At 44.2% G+C, this 19,281-nt stretch overlaps 1 protein-coding gene across 1 annotated transcript in view; it reads right to left on the reverse strand.

Annotated features, from left to right (window-relative positions):
- The window catches only part of valopa (vertebrate ancient long opsin a), a 97,959-nt gene that overhangs the window by 11,468 nt on the left and 67,210 nt on the right, over nucleotides 1-19,281 (reverse strand). The window contains exon 5 of the mRNA XM_034184406.1: nucleotides 4,200-4,433. Within this exon, the coding sequence (XP_034040297.1) occupies nucleotides 4,200-4,433 (234 nt within the window). The remainder of the gene's footprint in view (nucleotides 1-4,199; nucleotides 4,434-19,281) is intronic.

Consider the following 19,281-nt stretch of genomic DNA (forward strand, 5'->3'; position numbering starts at 1 on the left):
AACATGAGAAGGTTGTTAAAGGCAAATATACTGGTAGACCAAGGAAGACATCAAAGCATCAAGACAGAAAACTTAAAGCAATATGTCTCAAAAATTGAAACTGCACAACAAAACAAATGAGGAACGAATGGGAGGAAACTGGAGTCAACGTCTGTGACCGAACTGTAAGAAACTGCCTAAAGGAAATGGGATTTACATACAGAAAAGCTAAACGAAAGCCATCATTAACACCTAAACAGAAAAAAACAAGGTTACAATGGGCTAAGGAAAAGCAATCGTGGACTGTGGATGACTAGATGAAAGTCATATTCAGTGATGAATCTCGAATCTGCATTAGGCAAGGTGACGATGCTGGAACTTTTGTTTGGTGCCGTTCCAATAAGATTTATAAAGATGACTGCCTGAAGAGAACATGTAAATTTCCACAGTCATTGATGATATGGGGCTGCATGTCAGGTAAAGGCACTGGGGAGATGGCTGTCATTACATCATCAATAAATGCACAAGTTTACCTTGATATTTTGGACACTTTTCTTATCCCATCAATTGAAAGGATGTTTGGGGATGATGAAATCATTTCTCAAGATGATAATGCATCTTGACATAGAGCAAAAACTGTGAAAACATTCCTTGCAAAAAAACACATAGGGTCAATGTCATGGCCTGCAAATAGTCCGGATCTTAATCCAATTGAAAATCTTTGGTGGAAGTTGAAGAAAATGGTTCATGACAAGGCTCCAACCTGCAAAGCTGATCTGGCAACAGCAATCAGAGAAAGTTGGAACCAGATTGATGAAGAGTACTGTTTGTCACTCATTAAGTCCATGCCTCAGAGACTGCAAGCTGTAATAAAAGCCAGAGGTGGTACAACAGAATACTAGTGATGTGTTGGAGCGTTCTTTTGTTTTTCATGATTCCATAATTTTTTCCTCAGAATTGAGGGATTCCATTTTTTTCCCCTCTGCTTGGTCTAAAAAAAGTAACTGTTACTGACTGCCACAATTTTTTTTCCTGATTTCTTATAGTGTTTCTTAAAGCCAGAAAGTTGCCATTTGAAATGACTTTAGTTTTGTGTCATGTCTGTGTTCTGCATTTTTTCTACAAAATTAAACAACTGAATGAACATCCTCCGAGGCCGGTGATTTCATAATTTTTGCCAGGGGTTGTATTAACTGCACACATATTGCTATAAAGGAGCCATCACATGATGAATTTGTTTTTATTAATAGGAAACATTTTCATTCCCTCAAAGTTGAAATCATATGTGATGTACAAATGCACATCAGGGTGGAGGCTGGAACGGTGCACAATTGGGGGGGGGCTGCTTGGTGGTTTAATAGTTTATCCATGTAATTGTTCCAATGAAAACCAGCATGGGCACATTTGGGAATGTGCTCATTCAAATATGTTTTTTTACCTCCGCCAAGGAGGTTATGTTTTCGGTCGAGTTTGTTTGATTGTTTGTTTGTCTGTCTGTCTGTTTGTCAGCAGGATAACTCAAAACGTTTTGAACGGATTTTGATACAATTTTGTGGAGTGGTTGGAAATGACAAGAGGAACAAGTGATTAAATTTTAGTGGTGATCCGGATCACGATCCGGATCCAGGAATTTTTTAAAGGATTCTTCACCATTGCAGGATAGGGGGAATTTTGACATTCTAGTTTCTAACTCCACAAAAACAAGGCAGAAAGGCTTGAAAAAATTAGGGTGTAACATAGTCAAATGTTCTATCAAACAAGAAAGTTTGGTGATGATCGGATCCGCATTCCAGATCTGGTGATCCAGAATATGCAAAAATATAGGGAAAATAGAAAATGTGTCAGTGTGAGGTGACAAATGAAGCTATAGATGCACAACTAACACCAAATTGTAGCTGAATCTGTACTGATTCAGTAAGGTGTCATCAGATTTGATGTAGCTTCAAATGTTATGGAGCTAGAGCCAGAAGAAAACCGCCATTATCGAAAAATCATTTTTATACAATAACTTTTGAATTAATGAAGACATAAAAGTGATTCCAAGTTCTAGTGGTATGTTTTCATGGTTCAAGGATGTCAAATATAAAGGAAAGAAAAGTGTATGTATCATAGTTTTGGCTGTAACACTGAATTGTTGAATAGATCACTGTGCCAAGGAGGGAATCTCTTTAGGGTCAGTGACCCTATGGCCTTGTGCAGCACATGCAACACTTAAAAAATTGTTCTATTTCAGAATTTACTGTTATTTATTTAGAGAAGTGTTTCATAAATGTTAAAAAAAATTCATATATTTGCAGTTTAGTTGAATAATAAATTGAATTTTATCTCTTATTGTTTTTGTCTATAAGCACATACAATATCAATATCAGTGCTCAGATGACAGTAGCTTCTGGGAAAGGTGCAAGTTGCAATAAACTGTGATGCCAAGCACTAAGGATACATGCTATCCAGTCACAGCAGATGAAACTTTTTTTTACTACTGAGCAAACATCATTGTTAGACTTTTTTAGGTTCAGTGATTCCACGGCGTGTAGATGTTATGGCGTCAGTGACCCCATGGCCTTGGCAGAGGTTTGCACTCTCCGAGTGCTTCTAGTTTTTTGTTATTATTATTAATGTATTTTCTTTTTCTTGAAGGTGGAACTAGAGGGCATCTGAACAAGCCCCCACTGTGTTCAGTATTTGTCAGTAAATATGTGTGTAATGTGAATGTCATGCATGTGTGCTAAATCCCACATTGATTGGGATGTACAAACCAAACATGCGTGGATCCATGACTACACACATGTTGATATGTCTGAATTCGTTTGTGCTCATGCCAGTTTCTGGGTTTTGGTGTACACCAAGTTTCAGTAGGAAATCCACGTATGTTTTTGTACATGAGGCCCCAGGTGATTTGAGCAGATGGAATCAGTTAATCAGTGAATTCAATTGGTGGAGTGAGTGGTTGCAAAGAAAACCTGCACCCCTTTCTGGAATCAGTTTCAGACCTCTGGCCTAATATTTCTTTTTCTTCACTTTCTGTAAAGTAATAACAAATTTCATATTTTCTCCATGTTTTGATTTGGAATAGAATATGCAGTGTTCCCAATGCATTTGTGTGCATGGAAATAAAAGCTATTTCAAGGATTTTGAGCTTTACTTACTTGCTTTTTTAAACACACTGCTATTATTTTGAACACAACTGTAAATTGCACCAGTCGCAGGACCTCTCAAACTCATAAAAAAGGTCTTCTTGCTCTGCATCTTTTGCTCATATTTTTTGCAGGGCCATATTGGAAAATGTGCTCCATTTCATGCAGCTTTGAGGTTTCCTGTGTTGCCTCAACCATAACCAAGGATCAAACCCAGTTACTCTGTAGCTCATGGGTTGTAGACAAGAACTGTTTGGAATTTGCTGGCATGTCTTATTTACACATGTATTCACATTTTCATAATAATTGCTGTGATACATAAATTCTATTGTCCATAAGTCCATCGTAAGTCCATTTGGCTTCTCCCTTGTTTCAATTGGAGTTGCCACATCAGTTCTGAGATGAGGTTGATTTGGCACAAGTTTTACACTGGATGCCCTTCTTAATGCAACTCCGCATTACATGGTGAATGGGCAGGGGTAGCATTAAACCAGAAACCTTCCACTCTGGAAACAAGCACACTTAACCACTTGACCATCACCCCTACTTGGAGAGTCCACAAATGGCAACTCAAAAAACAACAACAGAAAGCAGTTTATTTTCTACTATTTCGCTGAATTTCCAATTGGGGAGGTGATGGTCTATCAATCAATCAATTCAATCAATCAATTTTTTTATATAGCGCCAAATCACAACAAACAGTTGCCCCAAGGCGCTTTATATTGTAAGGCAAGGCCATACAATGGCCTAGTGGTTATCCATTGGGCTTGAGACCAGAGGATCCTCGGTTCAAATCCCAGCCTGACAGGAAAATTACTAAGGGCGAGGTCCTTAATCCCCAAGTTGCTCCCTTTGTATAGTGAGCACCTTGCATGGCAGCACCCTGACATTGGTGTGTGAGTGTGCTTGCGTGCATGGGTGAATGTGAGGCATCATTGCAAAGCGCTGTGAACATCTGATGCAGATGGAAAAGCGCTATATAAATGCAGTCCATTTACCATTTAATGTCTTTAGTTGAGTCATCTTGAATATGTTGACTAAACAAAAATGAGGTTGCTTGGCTCTGTTACTGAAATAAATACCTACCTGTTTGTTCATGAAGACATAGATGACTGGATTGTAAACAGCTGCTGTCTTGGAAAAGAAGGCAGGGATGGAAGCCAGCCTGGGGTCTAGTTCTATGGTGGGATGGGCAGTGACCAGTATGGAAAAGACAGCATATGGCGTCCAGCCCACCATGAATGCTACAATCATCACCACCACCATACGCGTCACCTGTCGCTCAGGTTTCTTTGCAGTAGGCAGGCGACCATGCGATACCTTGAGGACCAAGAAAACAATCACGAGCTGTAATCACAAGACTTCAAATCTGTTCACAGGTACCAGTTTTTTTTTTCAAAAGCATACACTCAAATCATTATTTGTTTTTATACCAAATGGAGCCAAAACATGTAGGGTGTTGTTTTAATGGTGGATGCAAAACTGAGTTATCCCACTTAGTTATTTAAGCAGTGGTAAATCCTGGCATAAACAAAAGGTGTTGGGTGCTAAAGGGTTGGATTTACTGCATTCATTATTCATGGCATGTTGTAGTCTGAACATCATTTCAGCCAATCAGAGTGACACCTGTCTTTCCCATTTAAGTGGACTCTGCCAGGCACAGAATACTGTGGAATCATAAGTGGATGCAAGTGAAAAGATGTCTGGCTCATGAATGAATGAGGGTCAACCTCTCAGTGTGCAAAGTGGACAGTGGCCACTAAAGTTCTCTGAGGTGAAGCAGTAAGGTGGTGTGTTTCATGCTATGAGGGTTTACTCATATTTAATAGTTGTTTTTAATTAAGTTTCATTGTGCATTATACACTTCTCCAAGGGAGTGAAAGCAGGAAGTAGGGAGAGATATAAAGCTCTCATAATTTTTCTTTTAGCTTTGCTTTTGCTCACAGTGGCCATAACCAAGACTTGGCAGCATATGCTGGAGCAGTGCATCACTGCATCCAGCAGTTGACAGTACACCGGCACATTTATATTACAACCCCAATTCCAATGAAGTTGGAACATTGTGTGAAATGTAAATAAAAACAGAATACAATGATTGGCAAATCCTCCTCAACCTATATTCAATTGAATACACCACAAAGACAAGATATATAATGTTCAAACTGATAAACTTCATTGCTTTGTGCATATATTTGCTCATTTTGAAATGGATACCTGCAACATGTTTCAAAAAATTGATGGTGCCATCACAGATGTGTAAGTTGCCCATGCCATGGGCACTAACACACCCCCATACCATCACAGATGCTGGCTTTTGAACTTTGCACTGTTAATATTCTGGATGGTCTTTTTCCTCTTTTGTCCGGAGGACACAACAACCATGATTTCCAAAAACAATTTGAAATGTGGACTCATCAGACCACAGCACACTTTTCCACTTTGCCCCTGTCCATTTCAAATGAGCTCAGGCCCAGAGAAGGCGGCAGCATTTCTGGATGTTGTTGATGTATGGCTTTCGCTTTGCATGGTAGAGTTTTAACTTGCACTTGTAGATGTAGCGACGAACTGTGTTAACTGACAATGGTTTTCTGAAGTGTTCCTGAGCCCACGTGGTAAGATCCTTTACACAGTGATGTTTTTAATGCAGTGCCGACTGAGGGATCGAAGGTCACAGGCATTCAATGTTGGTTTTCAGCCTTGCCGCTTACATGTAGAAAGTTCTCCAAATTCTCTGAATCTACTGATTAAATTATGGACTGTAGATGATGGAATCCCTAAATTCCTTGCAATTGAACGTTGAGAAACATTGTTCTTAAACTGTTGGACTATTTTTTCATGCAGTTGTTCAAAAAGTGGTGATCTTTGCCCCATCTTTACTTGTGAACGGCTGAGCCTTTTGGGGATGCTCCTTTTATACCCAAACACAACACTCACCTGTTTCCAGTTAGGTGTTCTTTGAGCATTCATCAACTTTCCCAGTCTTTTGTTGGCCCGTCCCAACTTGTTTGAAATATGTTGCAGGCATCCATTTCAAAATGAGCAAATATTTGCACAAAAACAAAAATGTCTATCAGTTTGAACACTAAATATCTTGTGTTTGTGGTGTATTTAATTGAATATAAGTTGAAGAGGATTTGCAAATCATTGTATTCTGTTTTTATTTAAATTTTACACAACGTCCCTACTTCATTGGAATTGGGGTTGTACACCACGGCAAGCGACTAATGATGATAAGTGCAGGCAAGCAAAAGGTACATGCATTATGAAGCTGCTTATGTAAGACTGATTGCTGTGATCGGTGTTCAGAGGTAGACGGTGTTGAACATTAAACAGGGTTATTGGAGTTTAAGGAGGTCTTCAGATATGTGCATGGGATTCTCACAAGAGAAACCTGCACACTGTCTCAGACTGGAGATGGTTCACAAACCCCATGTGAGCACACGCTTGAACATGGATCATGGCATGTTTCTCTGCAATCCTGACATAACATGCATCTGTATTTGTATTCATAGTGCATCATCATGTGGTATATGAATGGCTTAAATTAAACTTCACTGAAAAAAAGGATGCATGACTTACACTTCCACATGACCAGAATGTGTTGGGCCCCTGTTCCACTGACTTATCCTATATAAGTGTAATTGGATTTACTGCTGTGAAACAGCTTGCTACTTGTTCACATTTCTAAATTAGACAAAAATTGGTCTTGCAGGTATTTTTGTGGAGTTCTGTAATCAGTGAGACAGGATTACCAGGTTTGTAAAGTACCATCCAAAGCTGTAAAACTACTGACATTTTTGTAATTAAATTACTTTATTGTGAAGCACCTTCAGGAACTGAGTTGTTGTAAATACAAGCTTTATAAATTTCACTTTATTACTAGAAGCTACAGAGATTGTTCAAATTGTTCAAATCAGTCATTATTTAAAGTGTACTGTTAGATAATATCTGTGCTTATTCCTTATTTTATGTTAGTAATCAATTTTTTGCCTTTGTTATTGGTTTGGTGTTTTTAAAATCTGGTTTAAATTTGCTCTGTTTCCATCACGTGTAAGTTTCAGATACAGGGAGAGCTCCCCCTGTTGGTGAGAGCCAGTAACATTAGAAAAGTGAGAATAAACCACACCCACTCTAACACCCACTTAGTATGAAAGTGTTGTACAAATTATGTACGGGACCTTCACAAGCTGGACACTGTCTGTGATAGTCTCAGGCCTGGTTTTTATTGTGACCTTTAATAAACTCAAAATGAGGAAAGTTTTGGTTTGGTTCTTGGTAAGGGGCAGTACGTATATTACAAAAACAACTGGGAGAAATTACAATGGTGCCGTGACCGCGGATGTAAATCTGTTTCCGGCGAATGATAGACTGACCATGTGTTTTTTAACAACCAACAAAAGGCGCCAATTGGGTAAGCAGAAAACCTGTTATAATTGAATTTCTGCAATATTGACCACTATAAAATTGATGTTAGTTGTATTAAAGTGATGGTTTCCATCTGAAATTTCTGTAGTTTTTTCGCTTTCCTTCTTTTCTAATATTTATGGTAATTTTAGTAGTTGGGGAAAAGTCCGGCTGTGGTTCGTTGTCCAGCCAATGCTGAGGTGGAGGGCTTGAAGCGGGGGAGAGCAGGGTCCCCCTTGCTGTAGTATTGCTACAATGAGGCATGAATATCAAGGAGTGATTCACCTTGGTAATGATTTTTTTATATATATATATATATATATATATATATATATATATATATATATATATATATATATATATATATATATGTGGGGTGGTTTGCCGTTACAGAAGGTACCCATTATTTGGAACGCCTCTGTTTGGATCTGCGGGGATAAAATTGGGCGTATGACGAGTTAAGGTTAAAGTTTGATTATGGGACTGTTTTTTTTATAGTAATGTGTGTAGTGGATTTATGATGTTCTAAGCGCTTCTTCCAATGCATGAAAAATTTCATTTTCATTAATTTAATTTGATTGTTTAAGTGTTGCAGATCGGCTCCATAAAAAGATAAACATGTCAAATATTATCTTAGGTACCCATGTCAGATAAAGGAATAATCCAAATTATATTTTTGATAGATATAATATGTAGACTTCACCGATGGTGTTATGTGGGCCGCTGAAGAGGAGATACTGCTGGCCCACCCCCACCAGAGGGCGCCCTGCTTGGAGTGTGGGCTCCAAGCACGAGAGGGCGCCAGACCCAGAGGAAGTGACAGCTGTCACTCATCGCACCAGCTGTCACTCATCTACACCAATACATAAGCCGGACTGCAACTCCACCTCCCCGCCGAGAAATCGACTACCAATACCAAGGTAATTTCTCTGCTGACTAATACGTTGTGTCCTAATCTGAACTTCTGTTGCAGCCGTTTTCCTGTCGGTGAGACTTGTCTGTGGAGGTGGCGTTTGAGGTGTTCAGCGACGGCTTCGCAACACCTCCCACCCAGATAAGTGCTCAAACAGGAGCTGCACGAGTGTGGGATTTGAGGTGGAGGTGCTCCCTCCCTCTCTGACTGTGGATTTACTGAGTGTGCGGACTCACACTCACTCATCATATTTCTGCTTTCTGCCAGCAGTACCAGGGTCGACAGCCGAAGACAGAGGCCACCTGGGGACTCGGGACTTGGCGGCTCCGGTGTTCTTCAGACCGTTGGTGGTGGAAGCCGTGTGGGACGCGGCTTCTCTCTCGTCGGGGGTCTTCTATCTTCGAGCCTGCCCACACGTCACCTGGTGTTAAATTGACTGTGCAGATTACAGTACGTTTTGTTGTGTCTTATCACAACATTAAATTGTTACCTTTTTGGCTTATTCATTGTCCGTTCATTTGCGCCCCCTGTTGTGGGTCCGTGCTACGACACCTTCCCAACAGGATTTCTCGGCCATCGTCATGGATTCCGAGGGGCGTCAACCCGAGCTTGAACGGCCAATGGAAGAGCCAGGAGTGCAGGCGTCAGCGGGAGGCGTGTTGAGTGAGCTGCAGCAGATCTTAACCGCCTTCACGGCTCGGTTAGATTTAGTGACTGAGCAGAATGTCCTCCTTAATCGGAGGGTGGAGGCTCTCACCGCCAGGGTGGAAGCGCGCGATCAGGGCGCTGCTGCAGCCACTCCTCTGGCTGGTCCTGGGCCTGTATCAGACGTTCCACTGGTCGTTCAACGAACCCCCCCACCATCCCCTGAAGCATACATAAGCCCTCCGGAACCGTACGGGGGCTGTGTCAAGACGTGCGCGGACTTCCTCATGCAGTGTTTGCTCGTCTTTTCACAGCGCCCCGTCATGTACGCATCAGACGCTAGCCGGGTGGCTTATGTTATTAATTTGCTTCGAGGAGAGGCACGCGCCTGGGCCACGGCGCTTTGGGAGCAGAATTCACGGCTCCTAACGTCTTATACTGGGTTTGTACGGGAATTCAAACAAGTGTTTGATCATCCCAACAGAGGCGAGACCGCTTCGAACGTGCTGCTGTCGATGAGACAGGGGCGTGGTAGCGCAGCCGAGTATGCAGTCGACTTCCGCATCGCGGCAGAGAGGTCCGGCTGGAATAACGTTGCGCTCCGCGCCGCCTTTGTAAATGGACTGTCCCCGGTCCTTAAGGAGCACCTACTGGCCAAAGAGGAACCGCAGGAATTTGACGGGCTGATCGATTTGGTTATACGTTTAGACAACCGTTTAAACGAGCATCGTCGGGAGCAGGCCGGGAGGCATGACCGGGCACGAGTCGTCCCTCCCCCTTCCGGTTCCGACAAGGTGACGTCGTCCCCACGCTTCACTGCCAGAGAGCTCCGTGTGGCTACAGCTCCCCCTGCTGAGGAGGCTAGGGACACGAGTAGGGCCAAATTAAAATCAAACATCAGACAAAGGAGGCTGGCCCGCGGGGAGTGTTTCGTCTGCGGCTCTTGCGAGCACATGCAGAGGGACTGCCCTAAAATGGTCAAACTACAACGCCCGTCCTTAGAAACTGGGCTAAGGGTGGGTCATAACACGCACGCGGGAAAACCCCGCAAATCTGCACGAATCCCAGTAACAATCCTTTGTGGGGATTTAACCCTTCATGCCCCAGCACTGATAGACACGGGGTCTGAAGGGAATCTGCTGGACAGCAGATGGGTAAAGGAAGTAGGGCTCCCTCTGGTGGCTCTGCCGGCACCATTGCAGGTGCGAGCACTAGATGGCACCCTGCTTCCATTAATCACACATCAGACACAACCAGTGACTTTGGTTGTGTCTGGGAATCACAGGGAGGAGATAGTGTTCCATGTAACACCTTCTACCTCCCGAGTGATTTTGGGCTTTCCATGGATGGTGAAGCACAATCCCCGGATAGATTGGCCGTCTGGGGTTGTGATGCAGTGGAGCGAAACCTGCCACCGGGAGTGCTTAGGATCCTCGGTTCCTCCCGGCACTACGGCTAATGAGGAGGTCAAAGTTCCCCCCAATCTATCGGCGGTGCCAAAGGAGTACCACGATCTTGCTGACGTTTTCAGCAAAGATCTGGCACTCACTCTTCCCCCGCACCGACCGTATGATTGTGCCATCGATTTGGTCCCGGGCGCTGAGTACCCGTCCAGTAGGTTGTACAACCTCTCACGTCCGGAACGCGAATCAATGGAGACCTACATCCGGGACTCCTTAGCTGCCGGGCTGATCCGAAACTCCACCTCCCCGATGGGTGCTGGTTTCTTTTTTGTGGGCAAGAAAGACGGCGGACTCCGTCCATGCATTGATTACAGAGGGCTGAACGAGATCACGGTTCGCAACCGATACCCGTTACCTCTGTTGGATTCAGTGTTCACGCCCCTGCATGGAGCCCAAATTTGCACTAAATTGGATCTTAGAAATGCGTACCACCTGGTTCGGATCCGGAAGGGAGACGAATGGAAGACGGCATTCAACACCCCGTTAGGTCATTTTGAGTACCTGGTCATGCCGTTCGGCCTCACTAACGCCCCCGCGACGTTCCAAGCATTGGTAAATGACATCTTGCGGGACTTCCTGCATCGGTTCGTCTTCGTATATCTGGACGATATACTCATCTTTTCCCCGGACCCTGAGACCCATGTCCAGCATGTACGTCAGGTCCTACAGCGGTTGTTGGAGAACCGGCTGTTTGTGAAGGGCGAGAAGTGCGAGTTCCACCGCACTTCTTTGTCCTTCCTGGGGTTCATCATCTCCTCCAACTCCGTCGCCCCTGATCCGGCTAAGGTTGCGGCGGTGAGAGATTGGCCCCAACCAACAAGCCGCAGGAAACTACAGCAGTTCCTAGGCTTTGCAAATTTCTACAGGAGGTTCATTAAAGGTTACAGTCAGGTAGTTAGCCCCCTGACTGCCCTGACCTCCACCAAGGTCCCCTTCGCCTGGTCGGATCGGTGCGAAGCCGCGTTCCAGGAGTTGAAACGCCGGTTCTCGACCGCACCAGTTCTGGTGCAGCCTGATCCTGATCGCCAGTACATAGTAGAAGTGGACGCCTCTGACTCAGGGATAGGAGCCGTGCTGTCCCAGAGCGTGGAGGCTGATAAAGTTCTCCATCCTTGTGCCTTTTATTCCCGGAGGTTGACCCCCGCTGAATGGAACTATGACGTTGGCAATCGGGAACTTCTTGCGGTGAAGGAGGCTCTTGAAGAGTGGAGACACCTGCTGGAGGGGGCATCGTTGCCCTTCACGGTTTTCATGGACCATCGGAACCTGGAGTACATCCGGACCGCCAAGCGGCTGAACCCCAGGCAAGCCCGCTGGTCTCTGTTCTTCGGGCGCTTTGACTTCCAGATCACGTATCGCCCCGGGACCAAGAACCAAAAATCAGATGCATTGTCCCGGGTGCACGAAGAAGAAGCCAAAGCGGGGCTGTCGAACCCCACCGAGACCATCATCCCCAAGTCCACTGTCGTGGCCACCCTCACCTGGGACGTGGAGAAGACCGTCCGGGAGGCCCTGACAAGGAGCCCGGACCTGGGGACTGGCCCCAAGAACAGACTGTACGTCCCACCAGAGGCTAGAGCTGCCGTATTGGACTTCTGTCACGGGTCCAAGCTGTCCTGTCATCCCGGAGTGCGTAGGACCGTGGCAGTAGTCCAGCAGCGCTTCTGGTGGGCGTCCCTGGAAACCGATGTCCGGGACTATGTCCAGGCCTGTACCATCTGCGCCAGGGGCAAGGCAGACCATCGGAGGATGACAGGCCTCCTCCAACCCCTGCCAGTGCCTCATCGCCCCTGGTCTCACATCGGCCTGGATTTCATCACCGGCCTCCCGCCGTCCCAGGGCAACACCGTGATTCTCACAATAGTGGACCGGTTCTCCAAGGCGGCCCACTTCGTGGCCCTCCCGAAGCTCCCGACGGCCCAGGAGACGGCAGACCTCCTGGTCCACCACGTCGTGCGGCTGCATGGGATACCATCGGACGTTGTATCAGATCGTGGTCCCCAGTTCTCTTCACAGGTGTGGAAGAGTTTCTGCAAGGAGCTGGGGGCCACCGTGAGTCTCTCGTCCGGGTACCACCCCCAGACCAACGGCCAGGCAGAGCGGGCCAACCAGGAGTTGGAGCAGGCCCTTCGGTGTGTCACCTCCGCGCATCCGGCGGCCTGGAGTCACCATCTGGCCTGGATCGAGTATGCCCACAACAGCCAAGTTTCGTCTGCTACCGGCCTCTCCCCTTTTGAGGCATGTTTGGGGTACCAGCCCCCATTGTTCCCACTGGTGGAGGGAGAGGTCTGTGTGCCCTCGGTCCAGGCCCACCTCAGGAGGTGCCGCCGGGTGTGGCGGGCCGCCCGCTCTGCCGTTACAGGCCCGGACGAGGGCTAAGACCCATGCAGACCGCCGACGTTCCCCGGCCCCCACATACCGGCCCGGGCAGGAGGTGTGGCTTTCAACAAAGGACATCCCCCTTTGTGTGGACTCCCAGAAACTGAAAGACAGGTTCATTGGTCCATTTCGTGTTCTCAAGATCATCAACCCGGCCGCGGTGAAGCTCCAACTCCTGGCTTCACTGCGGATTCACCCTGTTTTTCATGTTTCCCGTCTAAAGCCACACCACACCTCACCCCTCTGTGCTCCGGGACCTACGCCGCCTCCTGCCCGGCTCATCGACGGGGAGCCTGCTTGGACAGTCCGCAGGCTCCTGACGTCCGTCGTAAGGGCCGGGGGTTCCAATATCTGGTGGACTGGGAGGGGTATGGACCTGAAGAACGCTCCTGGGTGAAGAGGAGCTTCATCCTGGACCCGGCCCTCCTGGCCGATTTCTACAAAAGACACCCGGACAAGCCAGGTCGGATGCCAGGAGGCGCCCGTTGAGGGGGGGGTCCTGTTGTGTGGGCCGCTGAAGAGGAGGTACTGCTGGCCCACCCCCACCAGAGGGCGCCCTGCTTGGAGTGCGGGCTCCAAGCACGAGAGGGCCCCAGACCCAGAGGAAGTGACAGCTGTCACTCATCGCACCAGCTGTCACTCATCTACATCAATACATAAGCCGGACTGCAACTCCACCTCCCCGCCGAGAAATCGACTACCAATACCAAGGTAATTTCTCTGCTGACTAATACGTTGTGTCCTAATCTGAACTTCTGTTGCAGCCGTTTTCCTGTCGGTGAGACTCGTCTGTGGAGGTGGCGTTTGAGGTGTTCAGCGACGGCTTCGCAACACCTCCCACCCAGATAAGTGCTCAAACAGGAGCTGCACGAGTGTGGGATTTGAGGTGGAGGTGCTCCCTCCCTCTCTGACTGTGGATTTACTGAGTGTGCGGACTCACACTCACTCATCATATTTCTGCTTTCTGCCAGCAGTACCAGGGTCGACAGCCGAAGACAGAGGCCACCTGGGGACTCGGGACTTGGCGGCTCCGGTGTTCTTCAGACCGTTGGTGGTGGAAGCCGTGTGGGACGCGGCTTCTCTCTCGTCGGGGGTCTTCTATCTTCGAGCCTGCCCACACGTCACCTGGTGTTAAATTGACTGTGCAGATTACAATACGTTTTGTTGTGTCTTATCACAACATTAAATTGTTACCTTTTTGGCTTATTCATTGTCCGTTCATTTGCGCCCCCTGTTGTGGGTCCGTGCTACGACACCTTCCCAACAGATGGAGACCAAAATTATTATTAAAATTATTGGAGATGCTTACAAGGACCTTGTTAACATTTATCTTGGTACAGCAAAATAATGGATGGAATTTCAGGGGGTTATACCACTAAGTTCATGAAGGTTTGTGTTGATCCATATTGTTATTGAGGGCGACATATATTAAAACATACTCTTCCAGAAAATTGGCATGGAATATCCAAGATTGTTTTATTATTGTTCCATTAACTACTATTAATATGATGGGAAGGGACTTAATTCAGTATTCTAGGGATTATAGAGTAAAAGGAAGGCTGTTAGTATTTTACATACAGCATTTGAAAAATATGGCAGTTCAGTACTTACAGGGGGTACATGGCAAATCTAAATTGGTTGTTCTAAATTACAAAAAAAAAAAAATGTGGACAGAATCAATTGCTTATTTCAATGTGCAAAGATGAGTAATCTGACCAGAGACTATATGACTATATGACTATTGATGGCTCATATATCTATTTTAGTAAAAAAAAAAAAAAAAAAAAAGAATATTTCACATATTTGATTAAGAGTGTTGTAAATTACTTCCAAACAGTATTGTATTTGACGGCCCTGTAACCAGAGCCCTGATGGGATTTAAGATGTGCTGAGGGCTTGGCTATGAATTTGGTATCAACCTAATTGTTGACTGAGTTGTTAGACTATTTTGGTAGGTGGCTGGGCTGGTACCTTGATATTATTTCTTTCAAACTGACTTGACATTAGCAGTACTTGTACTGTTCCTGTGTATAAGACATTTGTTTTTCAAATGCATCACCACTGCCTGAGACACCAAATTAGGGGTCCCTTTCCCCTATCAAATGTTATAGCACTCTTAAAGCAATACCCATAATTTCCCCTCCTGAAGAAGACCCTGGAAGAAGTGTTCTTACTGCCTAATTAAAATGCTGCACTGCTAAGTGTTAACACATATAGGCCAGGGTTCTTTTTGGAAATGTCTCCTGTGGTTTTATCTTTTCTCTTATTAATTAATTTTTTAATTTTGATTCACTGATATGCTATCTAGATTTTTTGTATGATACACTGGGCAATAATGAATCCTTGCTGCATTTAAACTGTTAATGAAGACCTGCACACATCATTTTGGTTATTGATATACAGGAGTGTTCAGAATAATAGTGCTATGTGACTAAAAAGATTAATCCAGGTTTTGAGTATATTTCTTACTGTTACATGGGAAACAAGGTACCAGTAGATTCAGTAGATTCTCACAAATCCAACAAGACCAAGCATTCATGATATGCACACACTTAAGGCTATGAAATTGGGCTATTAGTACAAAAAAGTAGAAAAGGGGCTGTTCACAATAATAGTAGCATCTGCTGTTGATGCCACAAACTCAAAACTATTATGTTCAAACTGGTTTTTTTTTAGCAATCCTGTGAATCACTAAACTAGTATTTAGTTGTATAACCACAGTTTTCATGATTTCTTCACATTTGCGAGGCATTAATTTTGTTGGTTTGGAACCAAGATTTTGCTCATTTACTAGTGTGCTTGGGGTCATTGTCTTGTTGAAACACCCATTTCAAGGGCATGTCCTCTTCAGCATAAGGCAACATGACCTCTTCAAGTATTTTGACAGATCCAAACTGATCCATGATACCTGGTATGCGATATATAGGCCCAACACCATAGTAGGAGAAACATGCCCATATCATGATGCTTGCACCACCATGCTTCACTGTCTTCACTGTGAACTGTGGCTTGAATTCAGAGTTTGGGGGTCGTCTCACAAACTGTCTGCGGCCCTTGGACCCAAAAAGAACAATTTTACTCTCATCAGTCCACAAAATATTCCTCCATTTCTCTTTAGGCCAGTTAATGTGGCAAATTGTAACCTCTTCTGCACATGTCTTTTATTTAACAGAGGGACTTTGCGGGGGATTCTTGCAAATAAATTAGCTTCACACAAGTGTCTTCTAACTGTCACAGCACTTACAGGTAACTCCAGACTGTCTTTGATCATCTTGGAGCTGATCAATGGGTGAGCCTTTGCCATTCTGGTTATTCTTCTATCCATTTTGATGGTTGTTTTCCATTTTCTTCCACGCGTCTCTGTTTTTTTTTTTTTTTTGGTCCATTTTAAAGCATTGGAGATCATTGTAGATGAACAACCTATAATTTTTTGCACCTGCGTATAAGTTTTCCCCTCTCCAATCAACTTTTTAATGAAACTACGCTGTTCTTCTGAACAATGTCTTGAACGTCCCATTTTCCTCAGGCTTTCAAAGAGAAAAGCATGTTCAGCAGGTGCTGGCTTCATCCTTGAATAGGGGACACCTGATTCACATATGTTTGTTCCACAAAATTGACAAATTCACTGACTGAATGTCACACTACTATTATTGTGAACACCCCTTTTCTACTTTTTTTTTTTACTAATAGCCCAATTTCATAGCCTTAAGAGTGTGCATATCAATCAATCAATCAATCAATTTTTTTATATAGCGCCAAATCACAACAAACAGTTGCCCCAAGGCACTTTATATTGTAAGGCAAGGCCATACAATAATTATGTAAAACCCCAACGGTCAAAACGACCCCCTGTGAGCAAGCACTTGGCTACAGTGGGAAGGAAAAACTCCCTTTTAACAGGAAGAAACCTCCAGCAGAACCAGGCTCAGGGAGGGGCAGTCTTCTGCTGGGACTGGTTGGGGCTGAGGGAGAGAACCAGGAAAAAGACATGCTGTGGAGGGGAGCAGAGATCGATCACTAATGATTAAATGCAGAGTGGTGCATACAGAGCAAAAAGAGAAAGAAACAGTGCATCATGGGAACCCCCCAGCAGTCTACGTCTATAGCAGCATAACTAAGGGATGGTTCAGGGTCACCTGATCCAGCCCTAACTATAAGCTTTAGCAAAAAGGAAAGTTTTAAGCCTAATCTTAAAAGTAGAGAGGGTGTCTGTCTCCCTGATCTGAATTGGGAGCTGGTTCCACAGGAGAGGAGCCTGAAAGCTGAAGGCTCTGCCTCCCATTCTACTCTTACAAACCCTAGGAACTACAAGTAAGCCTGCAGTCTGAGAGCGAAGCGCTCTATTGGGGTGATATGGTACTATGAGGTCCCTAAGATAAGACAGGACCTGATTATTCAAAACCTTATAAGTAAGAAGAAGAATTTTAAATTCTATTCTAGAATTAACAGGAAGCCAATGAAGAGAGGCCAATATGGGTGAGATATGCTCTCTCCTTCTAGTCCCCGTCAGTACTCTAGCTGCAGCATTTTGAATTAACTGAAGGCTTTTTAGGGAACTTTTAGGACAACCTGATAATAATGAATTACAATAGTCCAGCCTAGAGGAAATAAATGCATGAATTAGTTTTTCAGCATCACTCTGAGACAAGACCTTTCTGATTTTAGAGATATTGCGTAAATGCAAAAAAGCAGTCCTACATATTTGTTTAATATGCGCTTTGAATGACATATCCTGATCAAAAATGACTCCAAGATTTCTCACAGTATTACTAGAGGTCAGGGTAATGCCATCCAGAGTAAGGATCTGGTTAGACACCATGTTTCTAAGATTTGTGGGGCCAAGTACAATAACTTCAGTTTTATCTGAGTTTAAAAGCACGAAATTAGAGGTCATCCATGTCTTTATGTCTGTAAGACAATCCTGCAGTTTAGCTAATTGGTGTGTGTCCTCTGGCTTCATGGATAGATAAAGCTGGGTATCATCTGCGTAACAATGAAAATTTAAGCAATACCGTCTAATAATACTGCCTAAGGGAAGCATGTATAAAGTGAATAAAATTGGTCCTAGCACAGAACCTTGTGGAACTCCATAATTAACTTTAGTCTGTGAAGAAGATTCCCCATTTACATGAACAAATTGTAATCTATTAGACAAATATGATTCAAACCACCGCAGCGCAGTGCCTTTAATACCTATGGCATGCTCTAATCTCTGTAATAAAATTTTATGGTCAACAGTATCAAAAGCAGCACTGAGGTCTAACAGAACAAGCACAGAGATGAGTCCACTGTCCGAGGCCATAAGAAGATCATTTGTAACCTTCACTAATGCTGTTTCTGTACTATGATGAATTCTAAAACCTGACTGAAACTCTTCAAATAGACCATTCCTCTGCAGATGATCAGTTAGCTGTTTTACAACTACCCTTTCAAGAATTTTTGAGAGAAAAGGAAGGTTGGAGATTGGCCTATAATTAGCTAAGATAGCTGGGTCAAGTGATGGCTTTTTAAGTAATGGTTTAATTACTGCCACCTTAAAAGCCTGTGGTACATAGCCAACTAACAAAGATAGATTGATCATATTTAAGATCGAAGCATTAAATAATGGTAGGGCTTCCTTGAGCAGCCTGGTAGGAATGGGGTCTAATAAACATGTTGATGGTTTGGATGAAGTAACTAATGAAAATAACTCAGACAGAACAATCGGAGAGAAAGAGTCTAACCAAATACCGGCATCACTGAAAGCAGCCAAAGATAACGATACGTCTTTGGGATGGTTATGAGTAATTTTTTCTCTAATAGTTAAAATTTTGTTAGCAAAGAAAGTCATGAAGTCATTACTAGTTAAAGTTAATGGAATACTCAGCTCAATAGAGCTCTGACTCTTTGTCAGCCTGGCTACAGTGCTGAAAAGAAACCTGGGGTTGTTCTTATTTTCTTCAATTAGTGATGAGTAGAAAGATGTCCTAGCTTTACGGAGGGCTTTTTTATAGAGCAACAGACTCTTTTTCCAGGCTAAGTGAAGATCTTCTAAATTAGTGAGACGCCATTTCCTCTCCAACTTACGGGTTATCTGCTTTAAGCTACGAGTTTGTGAGTTATACCACGGAATCAGACACTTCTGATTTAAAGCTCTCTTTTTCAGAGGAGCTACAGCATCCAAAGTTGTCTTCAATGAGGATGTAAAACTACTGACGAGATACTCTATCTCCCTTACAGAGTTTAGGTAGCTACTCTGCACTGTGTTGGTATATGGCATTAGAGAACATAAAGAAGGAATCATATCCTTAAACCTAGTTACAGCGCTTTCTGAAAGACTTCTAGTGTAATGAAACTTATTCCCCACTGCTGGGTAGTCCATCAG

Source organism: Thalassophryne amazonica, chromosome 13 (assembly GCF_902500255.1).
Source record: "Thalassophryne amazonica chromosome 13, fThaAma1.1, whole genome shotgun sequence".
Lineage (NCBI taxonomy): Eukaryota > Metazoa > Chordata > Actinopteri > Batrachoidiformes > Batrachoididae > Thalassophryne > Thalassophryne amazonica.